Source organism: Podarcis tiliguerta (assembly GCF_965153285.1).
Source record: "Podarcis tiliguerta genome assembly, chromosome: 12".
NCBI lineage: Eukaryota > Metazoa > Chordata > Lepidosauria > Squamata > Lacertidae > Podarcis > Podarcis tiliguerta.
The window spans coordinates 41,445,472-41,472,995 of record NC_139545.1 but is presented as its reverse complement, the minus strand read 5'-3'; the positions used below and the strand labels follow the sequence as shown (position 1 = coordinate 41,472,995).

The 27,524-nt window shown below is 40.7% G+C and overlaps 1 protein-coding gene across 5 annotated transcripts in view; it reads left to right on the top strand.

Annotated features, from left to right (window-relative positions):
• The window catches only part of ITGB1 (integrin subunit beta 1), a 76,841-nt gene extending 51,821 nt beyond the window's left edge, over window positions 1–25,020 (top strand). For 3 of the 5 annotated variants that reach the window (XM_083406275.1, XM_083406274.1, XM_083406271.1), the window contains exons 3-17: window positions 437–522; window positions 4,748–4,970; window positions 8,636–8,806; window positions 9,744–9,982; window positions 10,927–11,082; window positions 11,752–11,847; window positions 12,683–12,772; window positions 14,258–14,398; window positions 14,500–14,702; window positions 16,332–16,570; window positions 18,018–18,240; window positions 19,618–19,850; window positions 20,181–20,347; window positions 21,247–21,327; window positions 23,823–25,020. In XM_083406275.1, the coding sequence (XP_083262401.1) occupies window positions 437–522; window positions 4,748–4,970; window positions 8,636–8,806; window positions 9,744–9,982; window positions 10,927–11,082; window positions 11,752–11,847; window positions 12,683–12,772; window positions 14,258–14,398; window positions 14,500–14,702; window positions 16,332–16,570; window positions 18,018–18,240; window positions 19,618–19,850; window positions 20,181–20,347; window positions 21,247–21,321 (2,342 nt within the window). In that variant the 3' untranslated portion in view covers window positions 21,322–21,327; window positions 23,823–25,020. The remainder of the gene's footprint in view (window positions 1–436; window positions 523–4,747; window positions 4,971–8,635; window positions 8,807–9,743; window positions 9,983–10,926; window positions 11,083–11,751; window positions 11,848–12,682; window positions 12,773–14,257; window positions 14,399–14,499; window positions 14,703–16,331; window positions 16,571–18,017; window positions 18,241–19,617; window positions 19,851–20,180; window positions 20,348–21,246; window positions 21,328–23,822) is intronic. The other 2 variants (XM_083406273.1, XM_083406272.1) reach the window with 1 other exon arrangement.
• Window positions 25,021–27,524: the final 2,504 nt, after the last annotated feature.

Sequence of the window (27,524 nt, the reverse complement as noted above, 5' to 3'; positions counted from 1 at the left end):
TTTGGAATTCACCTGCATCTATATTACTGTTTGTAATTGGGAAATCTAGATTAGCATCACCTTTTCATCATGTGTGTGCAGTGCAATGAATGCATGTGCAATTTGTCATGCATGACTGTTGTGGTTTTCATGGTTTTACTTATGTGGAGGATTATTCCATGGCATTTGAAGCAGTCCTAATTAGGATTGAAGCAGTCCTAATTAATGAATTACGATTGGCACAGAAGAAATGTCCATTGGTGCTCCAACTTTCCCTCTAGGCTCTGAGCATTTGTGGAATTGATTGTTAAGCAACACTTGCAGTCGTGTTAATTATAGATATAATGATTAGTTTGAACCTCAGTTTATGGCTAGTAAGACATTTACTTATACAGTACATTAAGTTAGGTATGTGTTGTCATTTCTTTTATATAAAAATCTTTGCATTTTCTTATAGGTGGGAGCAATTGTATAAAAGCTAATGCTAAATCATGTGCTGATTGTATACAAGCTGGACCAAATTGTGGATGGTGCAAAAATGCAGTACGTATTTTTTAAAAATATATTTCATTTGCAATATTTTGCTTCCTATTTCATTTCATCTGTAGCTATTCTTATACATTCAATAACTTTTTATGATACACTCCTTTGCATTGATAAATAAGCTGCAAGTGAAAGCTACAGGTTTCTTTGGTCAGTGTTAGACTCTACAAAGTGCAGAGCAGATGTGAACAATAAGTCTGCTGCGGTTAAAATTTTGGTGGTGGAGATGTGGAGGCTGTCATGTATGTTTAAGATTGGCTTTGTAAATAACAATTCCCAGCTTGGGGGTTAAGTTTTTATTGTTGTTGCTGTGTTGTCACTGTTATTCTGGAACTGGTAGGAAACAGTGCTGGCAGCAGCATCAAGACCAGCAAAGACTTTTTTGTCAGAAATAAGCTTCTTTGTTTTAATGAGCCCTTGGTGCCTTTGGAAGATGCTTTTGTGCACATGGAGAGGTTTTTGAGAGCCAGTATGGTCTAATGGTTAGTGCTGGAATAAGAATACAGAGACTCTGGTTCTAATCACTACTCAGGCCATAAAGCTCTGTGGGCTACCTTGGTTATGCTATGCACTCTCAACCCAATTACCTTTCAGGACAATTAAATGGGTATCAGGACTCCTGTGCTGCTTTGAAGTTCCTGTTAGGTGCAAGGTGAAAGACTGCCTTCTCTAGGAGAGTGGCAGGGCCATTTACCCACCTGGGCTGGGCTGGGCTGGGAGGTGCTCAAAATTTATCTTTGCTCCAGCCCACTTGGTGCTTTGACCACAAATTCAATTTGCAAGGAAGGGATTCCACCTCACCCGTGACCAGCAGGAAAGAAACAGGCAGATTTGCAAGGAAAGATTCCTTGCCAGTTCTCTCTTTTAATACTCCATTGGGAATAGAAATAAGTGTGTCCCTTATGCATCAGTTGAAATATATTGACTTATTTACAAGGTATTGATCAAATAGCATGCTGTGACTGTTCTACTTTCCAACTGTAATGATCAGATTGGCACTACTGGCTGTATCCATATATAGCTTAGTTCACACTGCTGTTTTTCCATGCCCCCTTCCCTACACAGGGACAGGGGTGTTTGTCATGTGGACATAAGTAGTTGACTTGTATGCATGAAATAGTCTGAGGTCTCTTGAATGCCAGGTGAAGGGGGGTAGAGAGGCGAATTCTCTGAAATGATTCACGGTGCCCTGATTAGCTAGAAGCAATGGCTATCTGCAGTTGGAACCAGGCAAATGGGTAAATTCTTCACTCTGTTACTAAAATCATTTTTTATTTTAAGAATGCAGTCTCCTTAGGCTTTGTCCTCTTCCCTTTGCCAGTGGCAAGGACTCTGCCCTCTCCCAAGTTCTCCCTCATAGTTATTTAAAATCATTCCACTCTGGAGTCTCTCTGTCTGGATTTAATTATATTCTCCTGGTGATATTAGAAGGGCAGTAACTTTAGCTGCAGACAAAGCAGGTGGACAGGGAAACAGAATTTTCTGTGCGTTTTAAATCTAGTTTGACTTCTGGAATGTCCTGAGTCCTAAGTTCTGATACAATCCTTAGGCCTATTTTCACAGAGGTGGTTAAACCTCTGTATGGAATGTACTATTTCAGACTGCAGATCGGGACTTGCATGCTTGAATACTTCTCGGAAACAACAGTAGCAAAAGTAACAAAAATCCATGCACAGAGATAACTGAAAATGCCTATCTTTTACAGGCCTTTTGATTGATGAGATACCCAGAAGACATAATGTACATAACTTGTTTTTTTAATTGTGATTAATAGTTTGTTTTTGATTGCCATATCCCATCCTGAAGTCTACAGACAAAGAGTGGGATATAATTTTTTTTAATGATAAAAGCAAAATGTTGAAGAGAAGGCTAGGCTACAGCCCTGTTTCTGACAGCTGCAGTTTCCACTGAACCGTTGAATATCTTCCTGTGTTTCTAACCTCCAAAATAAAATATCTGTATTCTGCTTTGCCGCTTTGCCCTGGCCTTTGACACCCGAGGTGTATATTTACAGGACCCACTCTACTGCTGTGAGCATAATTTGTTTTAAACTGTTGAATAGTAAATTTCAGCAACCTGCCTTGGAACCTTACAGTGAAGAAGTCAAAGTAGTATGCTATGCTGTATGTTGAAGCCAGAAAAGGCAAAACTTAACTTGATCCCTTTTTGTTTTTCCACTGCTTGTTAATTCTAATAGTTCCTTTTTAGTGCCACTGCTAGTTTGCACAATTTGTACTTGGTTTGCTGTTTTGTTCACTGGTGTTTTCCCACTAAACTTCAGGGGATAAATACAATGTATGAACTGGACTGTCTAACAGATACAGCAAAGAGCAGTTCCTATCCTCCTGGTTATCCTTTTACAGAAATTGCTTCCAGCCACATCTGTGTGTGTGAAAGTGATAAAACACCAATTGCTTTTATGCTGTAGCATATAATAATGGTTCTTCATTGGATTTTACATGCAAAGTGTCAGGTATTGGCTGTTTGGTCTTGTGGTCATGTAAACCAGCAGACAGCAATGACTCACTGTTCCATTCTGGGTCTCGGATGGGCTGCTTTGAGTATACTTCCTCAGGAACCTGTCTGGCATCTTCCTCTGGGGCTCCTATATATTTAAAATAGGGGGAACGAGCCATAGCTGAGTGGCAGAGTCCTACGCTTTGCATGGAGAGGGTCTCAGGCCCAGCCCTTGGCATCTCTCGTTTAAAAAGGTCAAGCAGTAACTGATGTGAAACACCTCTTCCTCAGACCCCAGAGAAATGCTGTCAGCCCAAGCAGAGAACTCTGGACAACGATTCTGATGGGGGGGGGACATTCAGCTTCCTATACTAGTGACCAAAATTGTGGAAACCTTTTGGAGAAAGTGTATTTTCGAGGGTTGGTTGTTATTTACGTAATACCTTAAAATTATATATCAATGGAAAGATAATTTAATGGAGAATGTAATGCAACAAAGATTGTTCCATTATCTGTATTCTATCAAAAGTTACAGCCACATAACCAGAAAAGGAATTTTTAGAGAGCCAGTCAGGTGTCATCTTGTTTTTGCAATGATGGCTAATAACACCACCTTTTTTTTTTTTTTTTTTTTTGCAGTAATACCATAAAATTATATATCAATGAAAAGACAATTTTGGCCACTAGTGTATATTCTTATCAAGATGCTACACATGTGTATTGTGTACTTATTTCCAAGCGGAAAAAATCTAACTTTGGCATCCTCCACACTTGAAGTTACACATACATACATACATACATACATACATACATAATTTTGCTTGTATGCTGCCTTTCATCCTTCTAACAATGACAATGTGCAGCCCCCCCCCCTCAGATTTGCTGTTGGCTCTTTCTTTTTGTGCCTGGACTAAACACTTATTTTTGTCCCGCAACTGGGCTGTTTTTCTGGCTGTGTTGTCTCTCGAGTTCAGTTCCTGCCATGTCTCCTCTGCCTCTCTGGCACTTGGCTCCTGGCAAGAGCCCAGCTGGTTTTGGCTTTACTGCTCCATCACAACCCCTCTGCTGGAAGCAAGACCCCGTTCTTTCAAATACCAGGACTTCTTCCTCTCTGAGTCTGCCTCACATCTCTTTCATTCTCCTCCTCTCCTTGTAGCTTGTGGTTGCAACTGTGACCCACACCCACACCGGTGTCATGACTCCTTTTCTGAGTCTGTGCCCTTACAGTCTGCCCTGCCCATCCTGCAGCTGTCTCCTGTTTTTGCTAGCTCTGCTAGGCCCTTGCATCTCGACCCTTCCCCCAGGACTTCTTGCAGGGACAGGTGATAGCTTTGAAACCTACCAAGCCCGCTTACAGCATCTTTCTTGAAAACTACTGTCAGACTAGTTTACTCTGAACTGCTCATCACTAGAACATTGCTGAATTCCATTCCATTTTTATGCTGCTTTCAGTCATCTTCCAAGGAACTATTAAAAATAGTAAAAAGACTAAGATAACATTTGGAACAATATTACAGTTTAGCACAAAAATTAACATTTAGACTTTGCTGTATCCTGCTGTGTGTATCTTTGCATTTCTGAAAACATACCTTTACTGAAGGTGATTCCCTCCTGCAACTAATATATCAATACAAAGTGAAAATCAGATTTGGTTTTGTAAATGTCAATGGTGTTTTGAATTGTAGGCAGAATGAACCATGGTGGTAGTATAGTTGGAGATGAACCTACTGTGAACAATTTAGAACCTGATTTTGTTTATGTTTGCTAGACCTTCTTACAAGAAGGAGAATCTACTTCAGCACAATGTGATGATTTGGAAGTTTTAAAAACCAAGGGCTGTCCTCCAGATGAAATAGAAAATCCCAGAGGCTCACAAGCTATGCCAAAAAACAAGGAAGTAACCAATCGTGTCAAAGGGGCTGCTGAGAATCTTAAACCGGAAGACATTACTCAGATTCAACCACAGCAAGTGCAATTAAAGCTGCGAATAGGTAAGAATGTCAGATTAACAGTTATTCCTTATGTTCTCACCATTACTCAAGAAATTGACTAGAACTGTCAAAACATTAAGATAGATAGATAGATCAATCTAGCTTCAACTGGGGTGGGAACATTGTACCTTGATCAAGCCATTGTACCTTGATTTTCTAGTAGTTTCCCCACCTTAAGTATATTGCCTTGAGCAGCATTGGTCAGAACGGCAACTCAAATTCCTTTCGACAGACACTTGCACATGAACATTCAACTTACCATATTCAGAAAACGCATCCGAAGCTCTTAAATGACCAGTCTTCATGAAACATGGTGTGGGATAATGTCCTTCTGAACAATTTTGGTACATGCATAAATGGTTTAAGATTCATTTGGGGTTGAAAATGCTTTTCTTCACCCTGAAAGTGCTTTGGAACTGCTCAGAGGAAACACAGAATTTGCCCCAGGCATTGATAACTGCGATACATATTTTGGAGTGCCTAGCGAACAGGAAATGTACCAAAGTAGGTGTTTACCATTGGAAATAGCAAATGGATTATCCAATTGGGCAAGAAACCCGCAAAAGAAATGGAGTGGCCCTCATAGTCAACAAAAGAGTGGCGAAAGCTGTACTGGGATGCAATCTCAAAAATGATAGAATGATCTCGATACGAATCCAAGGCAGACCTTTTAACATAACAATAATCCAAGTTTATGCACCAACTACTGGTGCTGAAGAAACTGAAATTGACCAATTCTATGAAGACTTACAAGACCTTATAGAAGTGACACCAAAGAAGGATGTTCTTTTCATTATAGGGGATTGGAATGCTAAAGTAGGGAATCAAGAGATAAAAGGAACAACTGGCAAATTTGGTCTTGGAATTCAAAATGAAGCAGGGCAAAGGCTAATAGAGTTCTGTCAAGAGAACAAGCTGGTCATCACAAACACTCTTTTCCAACAACACAAGAGACGACTCTACACATGGACATCACCAGATGGGCAGCATCGAAATCAGATTGATTATATTCTCTGCAGCCAAAGATGGAGAAGCTCTATACAGTCAGCAAAAACAAGACCTGGAGCTGACTGTGGCTCAGATCATCAGCTTCTTATAGCAAAATTCAAGCTTAAACTGAAGAAAGTAGGAAAAACCACTGGGCCGGTAAGATACAATCTAAACCAAATCCCTTATGAATACACAGTGGAAGTGAGGAACAGGTTTAAGGATTTAGATTTGCTGGACAGAGTACCTGAAGAACTATGGATGGAGACTCGGAACATTATACAGGAGGCAGCAACAAAAACCATCCCAATGAAAAGGAAATGCAAGAAAGCAAAGTGGCTGTCCAATGAGGCCTTACAAATAGCGGGGGAGAGGAGGCAAGCAAAATGCGAGGGAGATAGAGAAAGATACAGGAAATTGAATGCAGAATTCCAAAAAATAGCAAGGAGAGACAAGAAGGCCTTCCTAAATGAGCAATGCAAAGAAATAGAGGAAAACAACAGAATGGGAAGAACCAGAGATCTGTTCAAGAAAATTGGAGATATGAAAGGAACATTTCGTTCAAAGATTACCATAATAAAGGACAAAAGTGGTAAGGACCTAACAGAAGCAGAAGACATCAAGAAGAGGTGGCAAGAATACACAGAGGAATTATACCAGAAAGATATGGATGTCTCGTACACCCCAGGTAGTGTGGTTGCTGACCTTGAGCCAGACATCCTGGAGAGTGAAGTCAAATGGGCCTTAGAAAGCATTGCAAATAACAAGGCCAGTGGAAGTGATGGTATTCCAGCCGAACTATTTAAAATTTTAAAAGATGATGCTGTTAAGGTGCTACACTCAATATGCCAGCAAGTTTGGAAAACTCAGCAGTGGCCAGAGGATTGGAGAAGGTCAGTCTACATCCCAATCCCAAAGAAGGGCAGTGCTAAAGAATGCTCCAACTACCGCACAATTGCACTCATTTCACACGCTAGCAAGGTTATGCTTAAAATTCTTCAAGGAAGGCTCAAGCAGTATGTGGACCGAGAACTCCCAGAAGTGCAAGCTGGATTTAGAAGAGGCAGAGGAACCAGAGACCAAATTCCAAACATGCGCTGGATTATGGAGAAAGCTAGAGAGTTCCAGAAAGACATCTACTTCTGCTTCATTGACTATGCAAAAGCCTTTGACTGTGTCGACCACAGCAAACTATGGCAAGTTCTTAAAGAAATGGGAGTGCCTGATCACCTCATCTGTCTCTTGAGAAATCTCTATATGGGACAAGAAGCTACAGTTAGAACTGGATATGGAACAACTGATTGGTTCAAAATTGGGAAAGGAGTACGACAAGGCTGTATTTTGTCTCCCTGCTTATTTAACTTATATGCAGAATTCATCATGCGAAAGGCTGGGCTGGATGAATCCCTAGCCGGAATTAAGATTGCTGGAAGAAATATCAACAACCTCAGATATGCAGATGACACAACCTTGATGGCAGAAAGTGAGGAGGAATTAAAAAACCTTTTATTGAGGGTGAAAGAGGAGAGCGCAAAATATGGTCTGAAGCTCAACATCAAAAAAACGAAGATCATGGCCACTGGTCCCATCACCTCCTGGCAAATAGAAGGGGAGGAAATGGAGGCAGTGAGAGATTTTACTTTCTTGGGCTCCATGATCACTGCAGATGGTGACAGCAGCCACGAAATTAAGAGACGCCTGCTTCTTGGGAGGAAAGCAATGACAAACCTAGACAGCATTTTAAAAAGCAGAGACATCACCTTGCCAACAAAGGTCCGTATAGTAAAAGCTATGGTTTTCCCAGTAGTGATGTATGGAAGTGAGAGCTGGACCATAAAGAAGGCTGATCGCCGAAGAATTGACGCTTTTGAATTATGGTGCTGGAGGAGACTCTTGAGAGTCCCATGGACTGCAAGAAGATCAAACGCATCCATTCTTAAGGAAATCAGCCCTGAGTGCTCACTGGAAGGACAGATTGTGAAGCTGAGGCTCCAATACTTTGGCCACCTCATGAGAAGAGAAGACTCACTGGAAAAGACCCTGATGCTGGGAAAGATGGAGGGCACAAGGAGAAGGGGACGACAGAGGATGAGATGGTTAGACAGTGTTCTCGAAGCTACAAACATGAACCTGACCAAACTGCGGGTGGCAGTGGAAGACAGGAATGCCTGGCGTGCTCTGGTCCATGGGGTCACGAAGAGTCGGACACGACTGAATGACTAAACAACAACAACAATTGGAAGTATCCTCCTAAGTAGATTTGGGCCCCATCTGCACTGTACGTTGAATTCATGATCACACCACTTGAAGCAGTCATGGCTTCTCCCAAAGAATCCTTGTTAGGAGATCCCAGTGTCTCCCTCAGAGCTATACTTGTGTGGCAAGGCCCCAAACCCTCCCCCTATGTTGGAATAAAGGGCCATCTTCTGGAGGCCATGTGCCATTGGTGTGCAGGGCCTAAGGCAAATGTGGGTGGAGCAACAGGTGTGACTTAGTACACACACAGATCCCTCCATCCAGGCAAGGAAGAGGCGGCTTCACAGCTCAAGGATATATTCTAGCAAGACAGAGGCACTAAGCATAGGGTGGAAGTGTCAGTGCACTTATATGTTTAGCGTACTTACTGTCTAGTGTCATTATGGAATTTTTGCTTTAAAACATTTTTTTTTTTTTTTTAGGGGAACCACAGACATTTTCATTAAAATTTAAGAGAGCTGAAGATTATCCCATTGATCTTTATTACCTTATGGATCTCTCCTACTCTATGAAAGATGACTTGGAGAATGTGAAAAGCCTTGGAACTTCTCTCATGAGTAAAATGAAGAATATAACTTCAGATTTTCGAATTGGTAATAATTTTGTTTAAGATCATTATAAGTTAGGGCTTGCTTTTCTTTACAAACAAAGTTCTGTTTATCATGTCAAAATGTAAAGAGAAATATAAATGTGTAATATGCATGTGCTCAGAAATATAAACATGATTTAGTAAGTTTGTACTAGGAGAAGAATATGCATACTTTTATAACATAGATTCTGTATTAGATTGCTGCTGGATAAAAACAGATTTGGATGGAGCAAACCTGAGAGCCTATATGCAAGCTAGTGGAAGCAAGGATTATAATAGGTTGCATCAAATTTAAGGCATACTCAGAGTAGACTAATTGGGATCAGTAGACTTAGGTTAATCAAATTTATTGTCAATGCTTTTGTTCTGAAGATAACTTAAGTCATGTACAAACCTAACACATAGTATTCAAAGCTCGTCCTCAGAATAGACCCACTAAAGTTTCTGGACATACCTAATGAGTAGTTTGAATGGATCTACTCTTAAGTAGGACTTGGTTGAATACAACCCAACGTTGATTGGCTTCTCTGTAAACATTGGAATTCCTACTGGGTTTCACATACAGCCTTTGAGAAAGTAAAGTGTCTACATGGTCCCAGTTCATAGCACTCTTTCCAGGCAATATATCCTGCTTCTTTGGGATGAACACATGCACAAAAGAAACCCACATGACAACCAGATAGCCTCTCTGGGTTTCCAAACATGTCTGCTGTGTAGAAGACATTCAGTATAACCCTTGCTAAGGGTGAGTTCTGACCCTTCAGAACCACTTCCTCCTGGACACTTCATTACCTGGTAGACCAAGCTTCCCATTGTTTCTTGATGAAAAAGAATGTCTTTTGCTGTAGTGCAACCTGCCCTGCAACTTGGTGGCTTCTCCATAGGGCTCTCTATTGCTCTCAGAACTAATAGAGTTCCATTGTACGTCTTCTCTCTCTCAGGTTTTGGCTCTTTTGTAGAAAAAACTGTAATGCCTTATATTAGTACTACACCAGCCAAACTCAAGAACCCGTGCACCGTTGACCTTAACTGTACAAGCCCTTTTAGCTACAGGAATGTACTCAACTTTACCAGCGATGGAAATCTGTTCAACCAGCTTGTAGGTGATCAACAGATTTCTGGCAATCTGGATTCTCCTGAAGGTGGATTTGATGCAATAATGCAGGTTGCTGTTTGTGGTGTAAGTGTATTTTCACTTCTTTTGGATATTACTATAAATGCAATTGACTTGTAGACCCTTGGCTGTTATTCAGATTTAATGGATCAAAAGTGTTAATTTAACTTCCTGAACACAAATGTTGAAAAGGTACAATGATAAGCAGTTAAAAGCCAGTGGGGATCCTTAAAAGGCATTCAACCACATGTGTACTCATAAGGGTTTGTTTGTTGCAACTCTTGCACAGGAAACAAAAGGCGTAGTCACTGTGTGTTCTCTCTCTCTCTCTGTTCAACAACAACAAAAGGTTTCAGTCACCAATCTATGATTTGCAGACTCTTTCTCCTACTGCTTCTAGTCTTGCTCCTATAAAGTCTAGCTGCTGATTTTCAGTTCTAGTAGTTGTTAGCCAGCAGTGTATTCTGAGGGAACCCAGCTCATATCCCCCACCCCACCTCACCCCAGACACACTTTGCTAGTAAAGATATAGAGCAAAACCCTGGACCAGAACTCTGATCTGGATGCCCAAGTACCATGATGACTGGTGCCAGCAATTTTCAGAGGGAATTGGGAAGGTGACTTTAGTGTACAAGTGGAATCCTCCCCCTCTCTTGCTTTGAAGCTTTCTGAGTCAATCTCCAGTTGCAAAGGTTGCATGGTCATTTCTGCATGCCTCTTGACCTCTATGAATTGTGCTGGAGCACCTGTATCCTAGTGCCAACACATCCCAGCTGTCAATTCTGGGTGTGTTCAGGTGGCTTCTTCCCACACTATGTTTTTATGTCATGCACATGTTCCTGAAGCTACTATCAAAACTGTACAGTAGTGACGGGAAGGTAGCTTATTTATATCTTTCCATTTGCTAAAACTCCATGGGGATACTGATCACTCATTTTTCAGTTTTCTCTGCTACCATATTCTTTCACAATGATCTATGCTTATATATATATATATAATTTCTTTTCAAGTCAAAACTTGGATGGAGAAATGTCACTCGGTTGTTGGTATTTTCTACGGATGCTGGATTTCATTTTGCTGGAGATGGGAAACTTGGAGGAATTGTCTTGCCAAATGACGGGCGATGTCATTTAGATAACAATATGTACACAATGAGCCATTATTATGTAAGTATGCTTAAGAGAATGTTTAATTTTGTGTTTACATGTATGTTATTGTGTATGTGTGCCTCTCTCTCTCTCTCTCTCTCTCTCTCTCTCTCTCACACACACACACACACATACACGCAAATATACACAAGTGTAGAAATAGGAGACAATCCCAGTATACTCCCCCCCCCAATGTAGAAGAATGCTTTGAGAATAACACCCATTAAAAGTTTAGCTTATAATTTTAAAATAGTAGGGTCTGTAAGCTTTCATGGACCAGTGCTAGCAGAGCTTGTATGTAAAAACATGTAGAGATTTTTAATTTTGTTATAGTAGCCCTCACATTTTTCTTCATGGAGGAAGAATGCCAAGTTTGGTTTGCCTATTTTAAAACCAAGTTATCCTACTTTGCTAAAACTCTTTTTCTGAATCCAGAGAGAAACCCAAAAACTGGAGAACATTTATTTAACTGGCAAAATACAAGAAAAAGCCTAAGTAATGCTTTGATAAGAATGAGGAATCTGAGAATTAGAGGCTTCTGTTAATGAGAGTTGATGGATTGCTTTTTAAAAAAATGTTTTTGACTCTTATGTTTGCTCTTGCTTATGTTTGTATAGAAAATTGTATATAAGACTGTTATTGTGTGTGAAATTCAAGTATATATAAAATGTAAACTTCATTCTTCAGGATTATCCCTCCATTGCACACCTTGTTCAGAAGCTAAGTGACAATAATATTCAGATAATATTTGCTGTTACACAAGAATTTCAACCAGTTTACAAGGTAAGAGCAAGTGACAAAAGCTTCTATAGAGTCCCTTCCCTCACCAGCTGAGATTCCCCAGCCTGAAAATGCCTCCACCCACACGACCAATAGTGCTCTCTAGGCAATAATGGTATTTACCCCCACCCACCCTAGGTGAGAATGTAGAGATTTGATGGGTTGCAGCTGCCCCATCCCTGTTCTATGCATGTGTTAGAAACTTGAGAAATTGAATTCTGTATAACTATGGTTTTCTGTATGGGACGCGGGTGGCACTGAGCCTAGGGCTTTCCGATTGGAAGGTTGGCGGTTCGAATCCCCACAATGGGGTAAGCTCCCGTTGCTCGGTCCCAGCTCCTGCCAACCTAGCAGTTCGAAAGCACATCAGAGTGCAAGTAGATGATAATAATAATAATTTATTATTTATACCCCGCCCATCTGGCTGGTTTCCTCAGCCACTCTGGGCAGCTTCCAACCAAATATTAAAAACAATACAGCATCAGACATTAAAAACTTCCCTAAACAGGGCCACCTTCAGCTGTCTTTTAAAATAAATAGGTACCCATCTGGTGGGCAGGTAAACAGCGTTTCCATGCACTGCTCTGGTTTCGCCAGAAGCAGCTTAGTCATGCTGGCCACATAACCTGGAAAAACTGTCTGCGGACAAATGTCAGCTCCCTCTGCCAGTAAAGCGAAATGAACGCCGCAACCCCATAGTCGTTCACGACTGGACTTAACTGTCAGGGGTCCTTTACCTTTTTTATTGTTTTCTATAAATGGCATTTTGTGTATAGAATTAATCAGTCTGCTGCTTATGATTTTAACTGAATGGTTTTCTCACTCTTCTCATGTAAAGGAACTCAAGAATTTGATTCCAAAATCTGCAGTGGGAACACTCTCTTCAAACTCCAGTAATGTGATTCAACTGATAATCGATGCCTACAATGTGAGTTCACCAGTTTCCATTATCGCCACATACACCCAAAGACAACGTGTTTTGTATACAATACAGGATGTATGGGGGATCCGGACCTGGCCACATATACATATGCACACAAGTCAAGTTTGACAGGTGGACAGGGCCACCCCCTTGTCAATCACCTGATGTTGCAATGGCAATCTTCACTTGCATGGTTTGAAATCAAATGTATAAGCAAAAAATATGTGCAGTATTGCCATCAGTCAGCTGATTGTCAGCACTGAAGAAACCCTTTGTGCAGTGCTTCTCCAGCACTGATGATCAGCTTCAAAGCACCTTTTACCAAGCCCTGCCTTTACGTGCCCCACACTTGTCACATACAACGTTAGGTGTAGGGCAGGTAGCCATGGCTTGGACTCTTGTGCCAAATGGGGAGGCCTGGCTGGAGGTTCCCCATCCCTTATTTAAGCACATGAGGTTCTGGGTTGTATATGTAGTATAAAAAGAGTTGGTAGCTTCCCATTCTAGCCACCCAGAGACCTTGCTCACAGGGCAAGACAGGTTTGAGCAGATTACACTGGTCCTGGCTTGACTGCACTGGCTGTCAGTTTCCAGACCCAGTTCAATATGCTGATTTTAACCTATAAAGCCTTAAACAGTCTGCGGTCCTTTTCAATATGTTTCTGTGTGGTTTTTCGGGGGAGGAGTCAGGAGAGGAAAATAGCAGTGCTGGTCTTATCAGCAATACAATTTTATCAATCTCTTTTATCCGTTTTGTAAGCTACAGTGATGCTGGCTGCACAAAACCCACGAGAAAATGGTAACACTAGTTCAAAACTTGCTGTGTCAAGATACAGAGAAAACTAATACAGTGGTACCTTGGTTCTCAAACTTAATCCATTCGGGAAGTCTGTTCCAAAATCAAGATGCGCTTTCCCATAGAAAGTAATGCAAAATGGATTCATCCGTTCCAGACTTTAAAAAACAACCCCTAAAACAGCAATTTAACATGAATTTTACTATCTAACGAGACCATTGAACCATAAAATGAAAGCAATAAAAAATGTCACACAATCAATCAGTAGCTGAACTGGGTTCCACACAGTAACAAAAACAAAACAAAAAAAGAGCCACAAAAATGCAAAATAAATAGCAAAAACAGACAAAACTCAGCATAACTCTCAAAACGTAAGTGTGGCACTCAAAACGGAGCACGTTCAGCTTCCGGAAAAAGTTCACAAACAGGAACACTTACTTCCGGGTTTGCAGTGTTGGGTTCCAAGTTGTTTGAGTACCAAGGTGTTTGAGAACCAGGGTACCAAATGCACGTTTTAAAAGGACTAGATAGAATCTGTTGAACATGTATCTCTTGCAAGAGAGTATTTTCCAAGTGCTTTTAAGGAACTGTTTGGACATCTGGGAGACCACAGAGTAGAAAAACCTGTGGCTTTCAGATGAAGTTGGGCTGCATGTTCCATTATCCTTCACTAAACTACTTGACTTTTGTGTTAGTCATTGTCTTCAGAAGTCATTCTGGAAAACAACAAACTACCAAAAGAAGTCACAATTGAATATAAATCTTTCTGCAAGAATGGAGTGAATGGTACAGGAGATGAAGGAAGAAAGTGCTCCAACATTTCAATTGGAGATGAGGTAACTTTCTGCATTCTGGAATTGGTGTGCTATTGCTTCACACACACACACCCCAATCAGTGTCAAACAATTTACCTATGTACTCTTTATTTTGCTTACAGGTTAGCTTTGAGATTAAAGTAACAGCCAACCAGTGTCCAGAAAAAGGGCAGGGTGAAACCATTAAAATCAAGCCACTAGGTTTCACTGAAGAGGTAGAAATTAATCTGGAGTTCATCTGTGAATGTGAATGTCACAAGGACGGAATTCCAGACAGCCCTATTTGCTTCTTTGGAAATGGAACATTTGAGTGTGGTGCCTGCAGGTAGATAAATATTAATGTTTTTCCCTGATTCTTCTTGGGTGGAATCAGCGCTGAAGGGAATGTGCTGTCCACCAGCTCAGGAGAACCTCCATGTATTCCTCACATGCTTCAGGGTTGAGCTTCGACACTGAAAATAGATGCTTTGGAGAACTCATGAGAGTCCCTATTCTCTGCCACTCCCCCTTTCCTCCTACTTTAAATGGCTACTACTCATTTTTTTCATTCATCATTCTCTCCACCACCTGCCTCTCTTTCTCCAAACCTCAGCTTTTCCCCAATTCCTACCACGGATCTCATTTTCCTTCTCATTTTCCCATCTCCTGCTATTTCTGCACTGCGTCTTCACCCACTTCCCCTTGCTTGGCAGGTCAATGTAATCATTATTTCATTTTTCTCTCACTACCCCCCGCTACTTCATTGTTTGCTTAGCTTGGACCATTTCCCGTCCTTGTTTCTTTCTTAACCTCTTTCCTTCCTGTGCCACATAATCCTTACACAAAGAGAAGTTGTGTGTCCTTTCTCCTCATATAGGAAAAAACGTATGAATAAAGGGAAGGGAACCCAAGTCAGCTCCTTAAGCAAGCATGCAATTTGTATTTTAATGCTGGGCCTTCAGGTACCTTCAGTCATCCCATACTGGCCCCTCCTGCCTTCCTTTCCCCCATGAACACCGGCTGCTTATTCCTACCAGGATCTTTAAATTTCCATGTATTTCCAAAAGTAATTTTGACCACACTGTTTTTTTGTTTTGTTTTTGTTTTTTAAAGTGAACTTTCCTGCCTTTGGGCCCTCAAAAACATTCAAAGAGAGAGAGGCACTGAAAACAGACTGGTAGAACTGAAGGGGAGCATTATGTGGCCTATGCCACTAAGTAGACAGGGAGGCTACAACACACCCCGATGATGATCATGTCAGGGAGAAGAGGAACATGGCCCCCACCTATCAGGCAGAGAAGAATTGGTTGCAAGGAGCTTCCTTTCTCCTCCCTGCGAGAAACGACTGTGCTACAATGCTCACTTCCTCCTCTGCTCCTAATTCTTTTTCCTCTTGTATCCTGTATTTTGAGCCTGCTGGGCATGGACTACCTTTCCTGTTTTAACTTAGAAAATAGCATTTTGAAAATGCTACGTACTTTAGGGGTGTTGTTTTTATCTGTAAGCTGCCTTGAGTCCTGTGGGGAATAAGGTGGGCAATAAACAAATAGATGATGATGATATAAGTGGTGAATATTACCATAATACTGTTGCAGGCTAATTGGGCATGTTCTTAAGTGCAATTGTAGCAGACCATTCTTCAAGACCTTTCTAGCACAGAAAAATGAATGTCTGGTGTGTCAAGCAGGCATGTGCCTCATTTCACCTTTGGAATAAATTAGCATTTATATTATTTTTACAGCAATTAGTAGCAGCTGCTATATTAATGAACTTAGTAGAAGAGTCATTCAGCAGCTTCCCCAAACTGCTGCTCTTGAGTTTCGGAACGTCTGCCTCTAGGATGAATCATGCTCTCGTGAAAGAGACCGTTTCCTGTATCTATGCACCAGTATCTCATCCCACCCCCTTCTCAATATGTATATAAGGGGAAAGAAAGTTTTAACAGTTTAGCAATGAGAACCATTTTCTGTTTTAGGTGTAAACCAGGACGTATTGGGAAGCTCTGTGAATGCAGCATGGATGAAGTAAACAGTGAAGATATGTCAGGCACCTGTAGACCAGCAAACAGTTCAGAAATATGTAGTAACAATGGAGAATGTATTTGTGGACAGTGTGTGTGCAGGAAGAGAGAGAATGCAAATGAGATCTACTCTGGCCGGTTTTGCGAATGTGATAACTTCAACTGTGATCGATCTGATGGCTTGATTTGTGGAGGTAATGAACTGACCCTTTTAAACTGTGAGGATTCAGAAGTTCCTCTGGAGGAAGGGGAATGCTTGGACGCAGTCCTGTACTTATTTCTAAGCATGAGACCCTAACATTTGGGAGATCTTCTTGGCTTGCGATACTCTGCTGTGCAACACAGTACACAGTAATACTATTAGTAAAAGGAGAGAGGCTTTTTCTGAGGAGAACCATACACTGTAGCCCTTATTATATGCCTTCACAAGACTTTAATTTATAAATTTACAAGAGACATCAAGTAAAAGGCAGGGGTTATATGGCCTAGAATTCAACCACCAGATCTGGTCCTATCTTACCCAGGCCAAGTTGTTCAGCTGCAGCTCCTCTATACAGTGTGTACTTCCTTTGGCCCTTTTTGTTGGTTTCTGTTATTTCCTACTCCTTTTTTCTGAATCATTCCTTTTTGCCTAAAAAAACAAACACACCTTTTATTCTCCACTTTTGCTTTTCCTCTTATTTTCTGACTCATGGGGCCAACTGGGAAATGAGTAATCACTGAGCCTACAACTAAGTATTGTCAAAGACCAGACCCTAAAGCAAAGACCTTATACAGCTGCTCTTGCCGCCACAGGGACTTCCAGTGCCCACAGTGTCTCTAGTTCTTGTGATCTGGAAGCAGTACATGCTGGCCCTTGCTGTGGTGGGAGCCATTCAGTGGGAGTGCAACTTGAGAGATTACAGAGAGAGCCAAAACTGTCCACTTTGGACAGTACAGGTTAGGAAGATTATATGGGGAGGAACCTGCCAAACACCATTAATCCCTTACCTTTGTGCCAACTTTTGACACCACTTTGAAAGGAGAATATTCTGATTAGGAGCTCCAAGTGTGACAGTGCATTCTAAAGTCAGCACTCTCAACAAACTGCCAGTGGACATTGCAGAGTGAGTGGTTAGATAATAGCATGCAAGATGAACCTCAAAATTGTTCAGCAACAATGATTTTCTTCCCTTGCTTTCTAAAGGCACACTGTTCCCAATTTTGCTGGCCTCTGAGGCCGACCAAGGTCTTATGCTCTACTACAGTCAGATGGTCAAGTCATGTATGGCCACAACATGCAAGACCCAACTTTTACCAAACGTCATTCTATGAAAGCACGCTCATAGCAGTTCTCCATTAATCTCATAGAAATTTGTAGGGCTACAATGTGGACCTCATATCCTGCAGACAGGACACCATTGTCTCTATAGAGTTGGCCTTTGGAGATTAGTGCTACAGCATGTCCTCTCCTTGGAACTGTGGAAGAGACTTGCAGTACGGGATCTTGTGGTTGAAATAGAAGTCACATGATCTATTCCTTTACCTGGGTGGTAGGAATCAACTTTGAATGCCTCTGTCAAATTAAATCAGATTATGGCAATTGTTAATGTTCAATTTAATGTCCTTTAGAGAAACTAAATACCTATCTTTTTATTGCAGGACATGGTGAATGTAAATGTCGTGAGTGTGAATGCGCAGAAAATTATACAGGCTCTGCTTGTGATTGCTACATGGATACCACCCCATGTGTAGCTGGAAATGGACAAATCTGTAATGGCAGAGGAATCTGCAAGTGTGGAGTCTGTAACTGCACAGATCCCAAATTCACGGGGCCAACATGTGAATTGTGCCCAACCTGTCCTGGAGTTTGTGCAGAGCACAAGTAAGGCTTTGGGATTTTTAACTTCCTGCTGGGATATTTGCAAATTGCTCCAGGGGAATTTTTGTGTTCCCCTTTGTACAAGGAGCCGTTTCTTGTGGCCCATGTTTTTGCTTTGCTTTCTCTCTCCCCCCCCCCCAACAAAAAATTCTTAAGCTGGAGCAAAAATTATTGGTAATTAGTGTTTTATTATATTGGTTTTCTTGTTGTAAACTGTCTTGGGGTTTTTTTCTTGGGTATACTGAAGTGTGTAGCTTTTCAATTTAAAAAATAAATAGTACCTGCACTTGCAGATACCATTTAAAGCCAACTAGTATATCTTAAGGGGACACGGGTAGCACTGTGCGTTAAACCACAAAGCCTAGGACTTGCCGATCAGAAGGTCGGTGGTTCGAATGACGGGGTGAGCTCCCGTTGCTCAGTCCCTGCTCCTGCCAGCCTAGCAGTTCGAAAGCACATCAAAGTGCAAGTAGATAAATAGGTACCGCTCCGGCGGGAAGGTAAACGGCATTTCCATGCACTGCTCTGGTTCGCCAGAAGTGGCTTAGTCATGCTGGCCACATGACCCGGAAGCTGTACGCAGGCTCCCTCGGCCAATAAAGCGAGATGAGCGCCGCATCCCCAGAGTCGGTCACGACTGGACCTAATGGTCAGGGGTCCCTTTACCTTTACTTTTTTAGAATATCTTAAATCTGTGTAAAAACTGCACTTGAGTGCACCCAGTTATTTCACAGCATTCTGGTTCAGTTGCTGAATACCTATTACTAGAATGTTTTTGCAACTCATTTTAAATATGCTAAATTTCTTCCTTTCTTTTTTAATATGCTGCCTTTCAGGATGCAGTCCTCCTTCCAAGTTGGCTTGGAAATAACATGAAAATCTATTAATAAAATCACAACAGCATTAAAATATAATAGTTCATCAGGATCCTTTCCATATAGTACTTACTTGGTGGCGGAAAACCCAGGATGTGGGGGAGGTGACAGTCCAGTTGGAGCAGGCACTGATACTTTCTTGTTCGCCTGCCTCTCCTGAAATAATTTGAGTAGGCTGCATGATGGAAGATGGTTCTGTGGGGAAAGTCCAGCTGGAGCAGGCTCAGGGATGATCCTTGTCCACCTCCCTTTCTCTCTTATTCCACTGAGTGCAGTAGCTGCTAAGCAGGCTTCTGGATGCTCTCTTAATGGATCAAAGAGGCTTTATTGAAAAGAAAAAGGAAGATGCAGCCAATGCAGTGGTAGGGAAAATGTGTCTGCAGTTCCGTGTTTGAAAATTAAAGAGGACTGGAACTCAACCTCTGTTTAACTTTTGTGTTCTTCCTGCATGCTAAACTGCCACACTCATTTTATTCTGATGTATCTTGTATCTGACTTGCATTAGGGACTGTGTGCAGTGCAGAGCTTTTAACAGAGGAGGAAAGAAGGACACCTGTGAAGAAGAGTGTTCACATTTTAGCTTGACACCAGTAGACCATAGAGAGAAGTTGCCACAGCCTGGAGACTATAAAGCACAGTCTCATTGCAAAGAGAAGGATATTGATGACTGCTGGTTCTATTTCACCTACTCAGTTGATTCAAACAACAATGCCATTGTCCACGTGGTAAAGACCCCAGGTATGTTTTGTTTCTCACATGGATATTGTTGGGTTTCAGCAGAGAAATAAAGTGAAAAGAGTGCAGAAAAGGTAAAGTAAAACAAAGCAAAAACAAGAAAGTGCTTAACAATATATTATCATACATTTATTCATTTTATTACTATCAAAATACAAAGTATTAAGCTTTACGTTTCTAGATAAATTAATTTAAAAACTGCTCTATCTGTAAAAATTGAACTCTTACAGGCAGCAGAAATTCAGAATTTGTTTTGGCCAAACATCTATTTCCTGTTTCCACATTGTTGATTTACATCATGCTTGATTGTGCTTCGATTGCTTTGCTCCCTAGAATGCCCGACAGGTCCCGATATCATTCCCATCGTTGCTGGTGTGGTTGCTGGAATTGTTCTTATTGGTCTTGCTTTATTGCTGATTTGGAAGCTACTTATGATCATTCATGACAGGAGAGAATTTGCAAAATTTGAGAAGGAAAAGATGAATGCAAAGTGGGATACGGTGAGTGATAGCTATACACAACACCTGGAGAATACAGCAAATGTTCTTTTGTATACTTCAGACATTTTATACATTCATCCCTCTAGGACAGTGGTTCCCAGTTAGTGGTCTGTGTAATCCACCCAAGGAGTCCACAGCACAATTCACATAACAAAAATTACATAGAGAAATCAAAATTTTCAAAATTAGGGGGTCCATGGCTTGGCTTTTGAAAAATGGGAGGTCTGCAGTACTTAGCTAATTGGGAACCGCTGCTCTAGAATAAAGCCCAGACAGCCTGGCTTAGTGTTTCTCTGGATCTTCTACCTAAACTTTGCAATAAAAACTAGTGGTCTTTGGACTGGATAACTTTGACAGATAGATGTATCATCTCGTGGCTGGCTTTGAGGCTTTCATTGTGCCACCCAGGAATTTTAGATGGAGACCAAGCATTTGAACTAACAACAGTCACATTAAGTTACTCTTGATATTCACAAGTATTCCCTGGGTCTTAGCTACAATGTAATTGAGCTATACAGTTTCTGTTAAGAGTCAATACATTGTGTATACAGTGGTACAAACTTAATTCATTCCAGAGGTCCGTTCTTAATCTGAAACTGTACTTAATTAGAGGCGTGCTTTTGCTAATGGGGTCTCTTGCTGCCACTGCGCTGTTGGCACACGATTTCCGTTCTCATCCTGAGGCAAAGTTCTCAACTTGAGGTAACTCTTCCAGGTTAGCAGCGTTTGTAATCTGAGGCGTTTGTAACTCGAGGTACCACTGTATATAGTTGGTACAGAAAACAGCACAATACTATATATTATTGAAATGTCATATTTGAAAGAATTGTTGAAAACCTTATTTGGAAACTGGTACACTGAAATTCTGCATTCCACATTGACCATTTTTCTACCTTCAGCAAGAAAATCCTATATACAAGAGTCCTATTAATAATTTCAAGAATCCAAACTATGGACGTAAAGCTGGTCTCTAAGTTTCCGTTCGTATTTTCCTTTCCATTTCTTTCTCTGTGCATGTCACTTTCTTCAAAGTCTGCTGTATGTGCCATTAACTAATCACTCTTACCAATCTTGCCAGCTGCTTTTTTATGAATGGAGCTTAAATGAGGGGAAATAATGACCAAACTATAGTTAGGGTTGCGCTTTAGGGCCCTGTTTCCTTCTTAGTAAGATCTGAACAACTTGCCTCAGCATATGTACAGTTCCAGCTCCAGGATGCTTGTGGCTCTCAGGCAAGGTGCACTTAAAGGGGCTGCGCTGAAAAAAGTGGGGCAGGTAAATAGAATTCTCTTGCACTGCCTGCAGGCCTCTGTTCCCTTGAAAATTGAGAATAGCAATACTATTGGGGGCTTTGGGATAGGACAAATGACCAAGATTAGTGTCCTCTGGAGCTGGCCAAATTGATATATGGGCATATTATAGTCAAATACAAGAAGTATTGGGACTTAATTGACATCAACAGAAGTGTTAACCACCCTGCTTAATGCATTTTCATTAAAATCCATGGATTGTACTCAACTTCAATTCTGCTCAAGAGTATACCCATTGAAATTAATGGCCCTGACTAACTTGGGCCCACTCAGAATAAAAGTTCATTGAATGCAACTCCATAAGATTAAATTTGCCTAGCTTTAGCTGGATTCTTAAGTTAAATATCATGGGTAACTGGTGTTGAATGATCCTGCTGTTGGCTTTGACTTATGCAACATCTTCCTTTTCATTTCCCCCTACTTTTTCTGTTGGTAATCTCACACTTAAAACTTTGACTCCTCAGCTTCTAACTCACTTGGTTATAAATCTTTCAGCCATCCTTCCAGCTTAGTGAAGGAAGGCCAATTTTTACAGGCAGTGAATTTTGCCTAGAAAGCCATGAAAGAGAAGTTAGAGGCCTCCACGTACATGCAAAGGGGAACCCATATTGTAGAGTACTTCAGTCTTGTCATGTAGCACCACTAGAGGACCTTGTAGTTCCCTCTTCACACGAGACTGTAGAAGTGGTGCTTTCGATCTCTCTCTCTCTTTTTCTTTGTAATATGAAGCCATCATGAGGCTGTGCTGGCTTTGTCATGTATTTCCACCCGTATGCTGTTTGCCACTCTTCCAGTATCTGCACAAGTTGGTACCATAGGCATAATAGCTCCCATGAAATCAGCTAAGATATTTCTGAATGCTCTGCTATCAAATTCCTGCTAATTTTCCTTGGACAGTCTTTCCTTCTTCTTGCATATTTTCACTTCACAGGAAAAAAATGCTAGTTAAGAGGCATGAATTGTTGTTACAAGAGCTCTCAAAATGGCCATGAGTTCTTGCTTTGCCTTTTTGAGGTCCCTTTTGAAGGCAGGCAGACAACAGAATTGCCTCTATCTTGTCCTTGCAAATGGAATGTTTAGTTAGGTTGCTTGTTGACCTGCTTTGCCCATCATGTCCTCTCCAGAAGCTCACACACTTATGTGTTTGCACTAAGCTTTGGTATAGTTAAGTGTGGCATATAAACTGCTACATTGGAAGCACATAATAGTTTTACTCTTGCTTTTTTCATGTGCCCCCTCTCTCTCCACCAAGTTTAAAACATTCTGAATACTGCATAAACAATAATTCCATGCATGTGTATGGATGTGTTGCATGCTTATATAAAGGACCATTTGGCAGGCACACCAAGACATGCAGAAATTATGAATTCAATTCAAAGCTGCTTGTAATAGGCTTTCTAATGGTGTGGAAACATTATTCGTAGCACAGGGGTTGCCAGCGTTAAGCCCACCCAGTTCACTCACTTCGATAGCACTGTCCTTGAGTAACTAAGGATGTGAATGGCTATGGTCACGATTGAGCTATGTTTTTGTGTGTCTCATAGAATAAAATGTATGAACAATTCTTGTTATAAATTAAAATTATGACAAACATTGACCTTTATTAGCTACAAGTTTCTGTATGTCAAATTATCATAGCCTCTGTTTGGCCATTCTCTTAAGGCTCTGTGAATAATAAGGTTGGAATCAGCTTGTGGGTATCCTCATACCACCATTTTGTTTTGCATTGGTACAAATGCAACTCATTTTCCAGGTACAATCCCACGAACCTTTTGTGTAGTGGAAAGACATGAAATGCTTAAAGCACCTGTCCTTAAAAAGCATGTGCCTAAAGCCTTCATAGCTTTCACTACAGTAGCAGGTGTAGGTTTCTATCGATTTGCCATCCATATGTGTTAACCCTCTTACATATTCTTTTAAAAAGTATACAAGGCATGATGCTTCATAAAAGCTAAAGCTGCTAGATGATCTTTAGCTATTTTTTTATGTACTTGCCTGTTGCAATCCAGTAATCCTTTGCAAGAGTTGAGGGTCAAACATGCACATGGATTTCTGGATTGGTTTGATGGTGTGTGGAATTGCTTCCAGTAAATGAGCTGCTTCAAATACTTTTACAGTAAAATTTCTTATGTCATTTGTGATATTAATAATTCTTTTTCTTCTAGGGCGAGAATCCTATCTACAAGAGTGCAGTGACAACCGTGGTGAATCCTAAATATGAGGGGAAATGAAAACTGCTTTCTAATTCTACAACTGCTTTCTAACTCCACAACACTGTATGCAATGTAGCAGTTTTGTAGTCACGGTAACATAGCTTTAGAGCAATATCGCAATGAATTTACTAATTCAATACATTACATATAGGTTTGTTTTCTATGCAGGTTTTAAAACTGTACAGTATGTTTTTTATTTTTTGAATGGTTTTTTTTTTCTTTTTGCAAATAGTGCCAGGAGATTGGTAAGAAAACTTGACACTGCATAGCCTCCTTAACTAAGGTCACATGGTGCCTTTCTGACCTGTATCTGGAGTGAAATGGCTAAAGTAACCAGTATAAGGGTTCTGCCTAGCCATTAAGTATTAATATTAGATCAGTTTTTCCTTTTTCTTTATAGGCACATCAGGGCTTTGGTTTGCACAGTTAAAATGCAAGCCAAATAATTCTTTGTAAATTACAAAATTAACTTTAGCTTGTGAATAATGGACTTTTCGCAAGATTTAACCTTACTTGATGCAGTAAGTTTAATGAGACAGAAATCATGATGTAAAAGACAATTTAATATGTACAGATGCATTTTAAACTGTCAGGGGTGATGTATAAGAAATAGGAAGAAAAAATAGATTCAGAATAATAGCTTTAATATTGTGCCATTCTTTTTTTATGACATTGCTGCATGGTGACCGAAAAAGAATTTTACTTTGTAAACTCAAATCCTGACTTTGGTACAGAAAAAAAGTCTGCCAATACATCTTCTGAATGCATAAGGGCCTTAATTCATCGGTGGTGGTGGTTTTTCTAATGTTATTTTGCTTAGGTTAAAGCCTGGTGCTTTGTCACCTTTTTCTTTAATGTATTTGATTTCATTTTGTGTAAGATGATTGTTGTAAAAACAACTTTTTTGCAGTCTTGGCTGTAAATTTACCTTCATATTGTAGCTAAGACTGCACAATTGTCATGTAACATGACTTTCAGTTCTGAGATAACATTGTTTGATGTGCCATGTATATTTGCCGCTGCCCATTCTGTCATGTTTTCTATACTATCCACATTCTTATTTTAAGTGCCTTTTATTTTAACAAATGTTCACTTTTTACAGTGCTATCATGGAAGTTATTTATTAAATAAAAAATCTTTTAAAACATCACACCTGAATTTCCTTTCTGCGCTTTGTAACTTAGTACCCCTTGAAGAAACCTGTCGGATTGAGGTAAAAACAATTTGAGTTATCTACTACAAAAAACTTACCTGAACACAAAATAGATCAGCCCTAACTATTATTATGTACATAATACAAAAGTTTTTGTTGAGAAGCAGCTTTGAAATTTAATCCTAAACATACTAACTGGACCTAAGAATCTCTAAAAAGATAAGTCTTGCAAATAAATACTACAATCAAAATGTTGAGAAACATTCTGGTTTTAGTTATACAGTAACAATAATCTAATCTTCATGTAACACTAGAGGGAGAAAAATTGGGCTTACCTGTAAAGGGTATTTTGCTTGGAGTGAATATGTTCTCAGGTGAGATTTCTCTAAGCTTGAAGGCAGGATTGCAGCTGGATTAGGGCATTTTGCTCTCAACCAGGCACACACCCTCCACCTGTTTACATGACTAATATACAGCCACCCACGATCAACATAAGAATGACAAGAAGTGGGACCAAAAAAAAAAAAACAAAAAACAGCTTTGAGTACTCTGGACATATGAGGCAATTTATCAATGGCCCTAATCAGATCAAATCAGAAACTTGTCAAGCAATCATAGTGAGGCCTGGAGAGCATCTCTGCACTCAAAAGAAAAATAACTTACAAGCCCAATGGTTCTTTGAGTGAAGGTGCTCTCAAGGTTGGACATGCCAAAACTGGCTACAGAAGGGGAGGGTATTAATGCCTGCCTACAACCCTGGCAGTACATGCATTGAAAAGGTTAATCTCAGAAGCTTCTGAATGAACATGCTTAGAGGCTGCATCACCCTTTGGAAGTGACTCCCATTAATTTTCACAGGGATTACTTCCAAGTAAATGCAATATTTAGCATTAGAGTTTGCAGCCCAGACCTGTGTGTGATGATGCGCATGTTACTTTTTTGACATAACTATAGCCCCATGGTGTCGATGTGCATTGTTGTGTCCTGGAAAAGTGATACCAAATTTCACTCTTGCACTATCTTCTGTGGCAAGAGTTTCTTGTGTAACAATGGGGCCCAGTCTAGACTTGTTACTAGCTGTGACCCTGGTACAAGCTCTTATCTTAAAGATGACCTCTAAGTGAGCAGCTAGCAGCCTGACCCCTATGACTTGTAGAAAATATCAGAAACCTAGATCTACCTGACAATACAAGGATTGGTAAACAACCTCCTCCTGGCAGGAAGCAGACTTCAAATAGACTATGAAGATTGCTTTCAGGAACTGTAGAGATAAAGTTATGTTTCCACCAAAATGAAGGTCATATCAAAGTCATCTCGAGAAGGAAAAACTAGCAGGAATAAGTAAACAATGGTACAAAAGACTTGAGTGTTATTACCTCACTCGGGAAGTCCTCTTCATAGAACGTAAAGGGACCCCTGACCATTAGGTCCAGTCGTGACCGACTCTGGAGTTGCGGCGCTCATCTCGCTTTACTGGCCGAGGGAGCCGGCGTACAGCTTCCGGGTCATGTGGCCAGCATGACTAAGCCGCTTCTGATGAACCAGAGCAGTGCACAGAAACGCCATTTACCTTCCCACTGAAGCGTTACCTATTTATCTACTTGCACTTTGACATGCTTTCGAACTGCTAGGTTGGCAGGAGCAGGGACTGAGCAACAGGAGCTCACCCCGTCGTGGGGATTTGAACCTTCTGATCGGCAAGTCCTAGGCTCTGTGGTTTAACCCACAGCACCACCCGTGTCCCTTCATAGAACATAGTGGGAGACAAACTGTACTTAAACCCCAAAGGAATAGTCATATTGATTTCTGAAGCAGCATCCAAACACATGGTCTCTTTTAGTTAAGTGTAATAAACAATCTTTTTCTAATTCCTGGTGTGCAAATTATTTAGCATAAGAATTAAAGCCACACACATTTTTAACAGACACATGTAGTGTTTCCATGCAAAGGGTCCTACCCCTCTTGGAGCTGTATATTGAGGAAATACATGAGTGGTAGACACACATGTGGGTTAAGACATTCACATCACAAGCCTGGATTTGATGTTTTCAGTCCAATGCAATTAACTGCAGTTTGAACCAGTTGTGTTCAAACATACTCTTACAGGGACTTTCTACTGGTTTCCTCCCCATCCCCCTTCTTCCCATCACCCACAACTTCTGAGTAACATAATGCATTTAAACTGTTAATAATTCTCTGTGGTTTCCTTTTCTTCTAACACTTAAAATTAGCTCAGAAAGAGGTTAACCTCACACTCACTTGCAAAGTAGCTATTGGCTGAGAGGGAGCTAAATGGCTGAGCAAGGTTTGAATGTGGTTATCTCCTACCAAAGAAGACTCTAGCTGCTGGAAACTGCTGCACGCCATACTTCTTTCCAACTGCTGCAGGAAACTGACACTTGAAGTGCAATCCTACGCCCTGATCCACCATGCTGGGGTGTGTGACATGGGATGTGAATCCAGAGATCCTCACTGCACCTGCCAAAGGCAGGGCAAGTGGA